The sequence below is a fragment of the Tiliqua scincoides genome, chromosome 5 (assembly GCF_035046505.1).
Source record: "Tiliqua scincoides isolate rTilSci1 chromosome 5, rTilSci1.hap2, whole genome shotgun sequence".
NCBI lineage: Eukaryota > Metazoa > Chordata > Lepidosauria > Squamata > Scincidae > Tiliqua > Tiliqua scincoides.
Window position 1 is genome coordinate 132,289,393 of NC_089825.1, and position 8,241 is coordinate 132,297,633.

At 46.2% G+C, this 8,241-nt stretch overlaps 1 protein-coding gene across 1 annotated transcript; it reads left to right on the forward strand.

Annotated features, from left to right (window-relative positions):
- The first annotated feature begins 6,635 nt into the window (after nt 1-6,635).
- Nucleotides 6,636-7,622, forward strand: LOC136653573 (olfactory receptor 6X1-like). Its single transcript, XM_066630465.1, has one exon. It carries the CDS (start codon nt 6,636-6,638, stop codon nt 7,620-7,622), a length of 987 nt encoding a protein of 328 aa, XP_066486562.1.
- The last annotated feature ends 619 nt before the right edge of the window (nt 7,623-8,241 follow it).

The following is an 8,241-nucleotide window of genomic DNA, read 5'->3' on the forward strand; positions in this document are numbered from 1 at the left end:
ATTATTTTGCCCTGTGTTCCACTTTTCATTTCAGTATCCTTAATAATCGTACTAGATCTTAAGCGTGCAGATTTTGTCACAGTGTTTGGTTCCTTTGCATTTTTTTTTCCTGCTCTTCGTGACCAAAGTTCATGTGGGCATTGATTACAAAATAAAACACTGCAAGAAAGAAATCTTGATCATGAGCCAGTTCAGCCCACCTTACCTACCTGAACGGCCCATGTCTCTGCTCATGGATTATGCATGTCTTGAACCCTCCCCTTACATCCAAGAAAATTTGGGACGTTTTTATTTAATCACATGGGATGGGGCTAATGATTAGAAGTAGGTCGCTCAGTCCGCGTAGGGCAGGGGTGCCCAAACCCCGGCCCGGGGGCCACTTGCGGCCCTCAGGGGTTCCCAATCCGGCCCGCGGGGAGCCACCAGTCTTCAATGAGTCTCTGGCCCTCTGGATACTTGCTGGAGCCCCTGCTGGCCCGACACAACTGCTTTTAGCATGAGGACGACTGTTCAACCTCTCACCTGAACTGTGGGATGAGGGCTCCCTCCACTACTTACTGTTTCACTTGCTGTGATGCAACAGTGGCAGCGAAGGAAAGGCTGACCTTGCTTTGTGCAAGGCCTTTTATAGGCCTTGAGCTACTGCAAGACCTTCATTTATTCATATAAGTTCCGTTTTTAATAAATTCATTTATGTAAATTTATTCAAATTTTAAATGTAAATTAATTCTTTTTTTCCCTGGCCCCTGACACAGTGTCAGAGAGATGATGTGGCCCTCCTGCCAAAATGTTTGGACACCCCTGGCGTAGGGAATGGTTCAGTTATACTGACCCCCACATGACTAAAAAAAAATGACCTAACCCCCCAAGACAGCAGGAGAGGGGCTAGGAGGTGTGTGCTCCATAAACACATCAATATTGTTTGAACCAGCTCACGATTGTAGATATATTTGCAATAATGTTCTTCTTTTGCATTGTTGTATTGAAGTTGACTGCATTCTTGCACATTGGTAAGGCAAGCACACAAAGCAAAACTCAATACAGTTATGCACAAATACATCAGATTGGCTTATTGTAGTGTTCTACCAATGCACCCATGTGCATCAGTAATGTATAGCAGGGGAAAGGGCCACAAGCTGTGGCAAACTCTGCATGCCCAGCCTTCTGCGCAAGTATTATGAATGAATGAATGAATGAATGAATGAATGAACAAACCTTTATTAGGCATAGATAGAGAAATCATAAAAACAAACATAATTAGTCCTAATCCCGTTTATCAAAAACGGAGTTAAGATACTAAAATTACTAATAAAACATTTACAGTTCAACATAAAATATCAACATTTTTGACAAATTACATTAAGAAGGCTTGGAAATCGCCAAAAGTAAAAATTTAGAAATTCCCTCTAGCACATCTGGTGAGCAGTCATTTAGGAGACACTTCAGTTTTGCCTCATCCGAAAGCCCATTCATATTGCCGAGAAGTGGAGTCATGTAAGTGTGGCGGGATCTAGTGTGCCGAGGACAATAAAAAAGGATGTGTATGATTGATTCAACATTTCCCAAATTACAAGGGCAGAGGCGTTCTTTATATGGTATTTGCCTATATCTGCCTTCTGTGACCTTGGATGGAAACGCATTGAATCTTGCCAAGGAGACTGCACGACGTTCAGAGGGGTTGATCAGAATACTCAGATAAGGAGACATTTGCCCATACTTTAGCGGGATGGAGAAATTAAGAGGGGAGCAAATTCTAGAAGCAAGTTCAAAGAGGTTTTGTGCCTCAATGTCTAGCATTCTTTGCTTCGCAAGTATTATAAATAAATAGAACGTTTCGTTGGTTCCACTTTAGAAACAAACCTCAGTCATTTAGAAGTCACTTTATCTAGAGATAAATGTAGAGGTGAAAAACGGCAGAAGCAACCATTACTGACAACTGAAAGCGAACTAAACATTATGAAGGAAGTCCCTATGAGAACAGTGGTTCCCAAACATTTGAGCACTGTGACCCACCTCGTCCTCCATGGTGGATCACAACCCAGTGCTCAATGCTTTGCTCACAAAGACTTTCCAGGAGCCCCTGGAGGCTGCTTCCGGGATGAGCTGGACCTGTGGACCCCTCCATTAGCCTCTGTGGGTCTAGAACAGCTCCCAGAAGTGACAGGAAACCATAGGTGAAAACCAGAAGTAGCTTCCGAGATGTGCTCTAGACCCACAGAGGCAAATGGAGTGGGCCTCAGGCCTGATGGGACCTGGAATTGGCCCCTAGGAACTCCAGGAAAGCTTTTTCTGGCAAAGTATGGAATATCAGATCAAGATCCACTGCACATTGGGTCATGATTTGATGGTGGGTCATGACCCACAGCTGTGGAAATGTTGTGTTAGATTGAGGATGATATTGTCTCCCTATGGAATGGGTGATCAGTTAAAGTGCAACATGCCTGATCAGAAAGGGGTCAGCTGAACCTTCCCTCCACCCTCTACCCCCCCTCAAAAAAACCTGCTTTCCCCTACAGGAGTGAGCTCACTTCTGGTGTCAAAATACACTGAGAGGAATACAAAAAAAGTGGAATGAGGCAGTGTCAGGGCAGACTCACAGGTAAGTGGAGAGAAAGGCTTAGCATACAAATCGATCGTATTCGTTGTGACTTGGATGCCATATTGACAATGTCTGATGATGTCCCCTTGGCAACTGCTTGTCCAGTGTTGTGGGATTCTTTTCAGCTTGTGCAGCCTGAGGATGTGGACAGACTCCTTTGGAGTGTGAGGCCGTCTGCCTGCCTGTTTGACCCTTGCCCAGCTTGGCTGATTAGAGCTGCCTGGGGGGACTGGCTGAGTGGACGGGGAGGGTGGTCAATTCTTCCTTGGTGGAGGGGACGTTGCCACTTGCCTTGAAGCGGGCGGTGGTTTGCCCCCTCCTGAAAAAGCCCTCCCTGGATTCCACTGTGTTGAATAACTACTGGCCAGTCTCCAACATCCCGTTTCTGGGCAAGGTCATTGAGCGGGTGGTGGTGGCCCAACTCCAGAGGGTCTTGGATGAAGCGGATTATCTGGATCCTTTTCAATCTGGTTTCAGGCCGGGCTTCGGAACAAAAACTGCCTTGATCGCGTTGGTGGATGACCTATGCCGGGGACTGGACAGGGGGAGTGCGTCCCTGTTGGTCCTGCTGGACCTCTCGGCGGCTTTCGATACCATCGACCATGGTATCCTTCTGGGCCGATTGGCCGAGTTGGGAGTTGGAGGCACTGTTTTGCGGTGGTTCCGCTCCTACTTGGAGGGTCGGTCCCAGATGGTGGTGCTGAGGGATGCCTGTTCGACACTTTGGCCTTTGAGGTGCGGGGTGCCGCAGGGTTCAATTCTGTCCCCCGTGCTATTTAATATCTACATGAAACCGCTGGGAGAGGTCATCCGGGGGTTTGGAATGAGGTGCCATCAATATGCTGATGACACCCAGCTCTCTCTCTCCTTTTCTCCAGACTCCAGGGTGGCGGTTGAGGGCCTGGAGCGCTGTCTGGAAGCAGTGAGGATCTGGATGGGGGCTAACAAGCTGAAATTAAATCCGGATAAGACAGAGGCTCTCCTGGTTCGGAAATCCTCGATGCAGGTGCTGGATTATCAGCTTGCTCTGAATGGGGTTGCACTCCCTCTGAAGGAGCAGGTCCGCAGCTTGGGGGTCCTCCTGGACTTGCAGCTGCTCCTGGATTACCAGGTGGCGGCTGTGGCTAGGGGGGCCTTCGCTCAGTTTCGGCTGGTGCACCAGTTGCGGCCATACTTGGATCGTGAAGACCTGGCCACGGTGATCCATGCCACGGTGACATCGAGGTTAGATTATTGTAACACGCTCTATGTGGGGCTGCCCCTGAAGACAGTTCGGAAACTGCAATTAGTGCAGAATGCGGCAGCCCGTGTGGTCACTGGAGCTAGGCGGTTTGACTCTGTCAGTCCGCTTCTCCGGGGGCTACATTGGCTGCCCATTCGTTTCCAGGCCCAATTCAAGGTGCTGGTTGTGACCTTTAAAGCCCTATACTGCTCAGGGTCAGGGTATCTTAGAGATCACCTACTTCCACACAATCCGGCTCGCCCTCTCAGGTCATCAGAGAAGGCCTTTTTACAAGTGCTGCCACCCAAGGAGGTCCGGGAGGCAGCTGCAAGAAACAGGGCCTTCTCAGTAGTGGCACCAACATTATGGAACTTCCTTCCCCTTGACTTGAGAATAGCTCCCTCTCTTGAGACGTTTCGGCTAGGCCTGAAGACACTGCTGTTTATACAAGCCTTCTGATTTTTTGGCCTTCTTAACATTTTTTTATACATCTCTTAGTTTTTTACAGGCCTGATTCCTCTGTGACTTGCTCTTTTGTGCTCTTTTTATTCTGTCTTTTAATCTGACTACTGTTTTTATGGTCTCTGTTAATGTGTTTTTAATATGTTTTTATCTGCCATTTGTGCTAATTTATGTTTTTTAAATCTGTTTTTTTTACATGTTGTTAGCCGCCCTGGGTCCCATTTAGGAAGAAGGGCGGGATACAAATAAAGTTGTTTATTATTATTATTATTATTATTATTATTATTATTATTATTATTATTATTATTAATAATAATAATAATACCTGGTCACACATTAAAGCGCCCTGCCCCCAACACGCTTACAGACTTGATGGGAATCCAATGGTAGCCCCACAGGGTAGGTCATAATACCAGATAAACAGGTCATGTACACAGTTTGACGGTAAACCAATCCATAAAAGTGCAAAGACATTTCTCATTATTGGTACTAGTCAAGAACTTTCAGTGCTTGGAGTTTTGAATGTATTAAAAATATTGTTGTGAATGTTTTCAGTGCACCTGGGAGACCTTTGTTAGATGTTCCTCTGGGAAATGGGAGTTGCAGGAGGTATTACCAGAAGACAGAAAATAATTGCTTCACCGCAGAAGAATCTTCTAAAGAACGTGTGGAGTAGATGGGAGGACAGTGATGTTCACATCCCCCATTTGGAGCCTTTTCTTTTTTTTTGGTTCTGTGGATAAGAGGGAAAGTACATGGCTCTCCAGTGCACTCAAAGGTCAATGAAGCCTCTTTCTCAATGTCAGCATAATTTATAGCACCGCAAGCAAGAAGTGGACTGTCAGAATGACGCCGAAAAAATGTGAGCTGTAGGAATTTGCTTCTGAGTAAGGCCCGATCCTACAGTTCTGCAGCACCGGTCTTACATGTGCTGCCAGGGAGACAGCCATCGCAGAAGTGCTAGAAAGCATTTTGCAGGGGTCAGGATGAGGAAGTCACCAGTGTGGAGGCCGGTATGGGTGGATTCACAGCCTCTGCGCCAGTCAGAGGGACCTGGAAGCCACTGATGGTGAGTGTGCTGCTGAGTGGCATGGAGGTCTTCTGGTGTTGGGGGAGGGCAAGAGAAAGTGGGCAGAGGACAAAACAACGTGTTGGTGGTGGTGGCAAGAGCAGGCTGGGCCTGGCAGGAGGTGAGGACTGAGGCAGAGGCCACCACCAGATCTTATCCCCCCCTATTGACCCTGAGAGCTCTACGCAAGGATTTATGTAGCTAGCATGGATCAGAGTAGCAGCGGCTGGAGCTCAACACAGGGTAAGGGAGCAAATGATCCCTTACCTCAATGTGACCTCCAGCTGCCTCTTTGCATACGCCGGGTATAGCAACGGCCATTTGGCATCCCTGTATCATGGCATAGGAAGTCCCGTTAGGATTCAGCTGTCCAAATGTTTAGGGCAGCAGCTCCAGTGAAATAGGTGGAAGGAAATCAGTTCTGCGTTGTTGGGCTTTGGATAAAATGACAATTAAATACACATAGGGGTCCCCCCCCCAAGAAATACAGTCTCACTGCTCATCACTGAATCCAGTGAGGAAAGTAAATAGTAACTTGTGATGAAAATGAAGTCCTCATTGAAGTCCTGAAAATTCCATAGACTTGACAAATTTTGTAAAGAAACATATTGTAAAAAACTTCCGGTGATTTCAGCGGGTACCATGCAGTGTATGTTTCATCTAGATGAGCAGGTTCTATAGTTGCTTCCTTATGCATCACACCCTGCAGAATGTCCACCCATTAAAACTTCAGCTACCTTTCTGGCTATATGGAGAGGCTATATGGAGAGGTTGTTGCACCTTTCTATACGTTAACATCATTTTGTCTGTGGTTGAGAACCTGAACTTTCAGAATCTGCCATGAAGTCCCATGAGTTCCATAGGACTTCCAAATGTCTAAATTGGATGAGTTTTGATAAGTTGGATATTTTATATTTCATAGCAAATTCTGTCTTCATCGCATTTGTTTTCTTTCTGATCAAAAATCTGAACGATCTCAGTTTAAGAAATTTCCTTCTTGCTTCTGAGCATATAACGTACAGAGTATGCTTTGAGGATTTGCAAATCTTGCAACATCTTCCTTCTATCTGACCATAACCTGCAATGAGAGTGCCTTTTGAGTCACTTATATCAGCTAAGATGCTAATATCTGCTAACATTCTCTCTTTTCCTACCAGATTAAAAAAAAAAAGATACACAACTGATCCTGTATGTTCACACCTGAACCTTCAAAACTTTGGAATAAAATTAAATATCTTCTGTCCTGTAATACATCCTGATAACAGAGCTGATCCTATGAACTCATGGAAGTGAGGAATACTTCGGCAGTTACAGAATTTGTCCTTCTGGGCTTCCCTTCTCTTTACCACGTACGGAGCCTCTGCTTCTCAGTGGTTCTCTTGATGTACAGTCTGAGCATGCTGGGGAATGGATTCATCCTCCTCCTCGTCTTTGTGGATCCCAGGCTCCAAACACCCATGTATGGCTTCTTGTGCAACTTGGCCTTTCTGGAGATCTGCTATTCCTCCACTGTGGTCCCCAAATTACTGCAGACATTTGTCAGTGCAAGGACCACCATTTCCTACCGTTGCTGCATGGCTCAATCTTTTTTCATCTTTTGCCTTGGAATGATCGAGCTCCTCCTCCTCACCGTGATGTCCTTTGACCGCTACATTGCGATATGCCATCCCCTTCGCTATCCAGTTATCATGACCAAAGCTCTCTGCTTCCAGTTGGCCATCGGATCCTGGCTAGGAGGATTTCTGGATTTACTTTTTCAAGGTATCACTGTATGGACTTTACCTTTCTGTGATTCCAATGTCATAGACCATTATTTCTGTGACATCGGGCCAGTCTTAAGTTTATCCTGCTCTGACACTCACCTCCTTGAACTGGTCGGGCTGCTGTTGGGCTCCTTCCTTGTGCTTATCACTCTTCTCCTGATTGTGGTGTCCTACATCTACATAATCTCGACAATCCTGCGCATTCCCTCTGCAAGTGGCCGCCAGAAAGCTTTCTCCACTTGCACCTCTCACCTGACTGTGGTCTCCATTACCTACGGGGCAATTATGGTTATGTACATCCGGCCAAATGCGCGCTCCTCATTTCATTTCACCAAAGCGGTTGCCCTCTTGAACACACTCATCGCCCCCACGCTGAACCCTTTCATATACACCATCAGGAATGCGGAAGTGAAGCAGGCCTTCAGGAGGGCTGTTTACACAAAGGGAATTTGCTTCCAAGAAAAATTATTCAGTGGCAGCAATGCCAGCAGAGAGGCCCATACATAGGAGATTTACAATGCAAACCTAACGCAGATCTACTCAGAAGGATGTCCCATTGAGTTGAATGGGACTTTCGGCCATGTATGGTGTATAGCAGTGGTTCTCAAACTTTTCCAGCCCGCAGCTCCCCTGATCCTTGTGGCCATTGGCCACGGCTCCCCATTAAAACACCTCACCTAAGTTACCCCCAAAATGGAGATGGTGTTATAATTATACACTAGAAACAAAAAAAAGCTGCCGGCACTCTGAGTCTGCAATCCTAATAAAAATAATAATAACAATACAGGTATTTCTATGTCGCCTTTCTTGGCCGTCAGATTTCTCCTCGGACTTTATTCAAGGCGGTTTACATAGGCAGGCTAACTAAATCCCCATAGGGATTTTTACAATTTGAAAGAAAGTTCTATCTTTCAAGAAACCACAACATTCAGATGTTTCTTTCTGATCTGGTTGCAACATTCTGGCCTCCATCCTCCCACGCTCAGTGCAGATGGAATTACTCGGCTCAGCTTTTCAGCTGCTTCAAGGTCGCACGTGCCGGTGGCCTTGAACTGGTGACCTGCAGATGTTATCTTCAGACAAATGGAGGCCCTACCCGCTAGACCAGACCTCCAGCCCACTTACC

Excerpts from the sequence above, each read along its gene's own strand:
- LOC136653573 (XM_066630465.1), top strand. The coding sequence starts at position 6,636 with ATGGAAGTGAGGAATACTTCGGCAGTTACAGAATTTGTCCTTCTGGGC.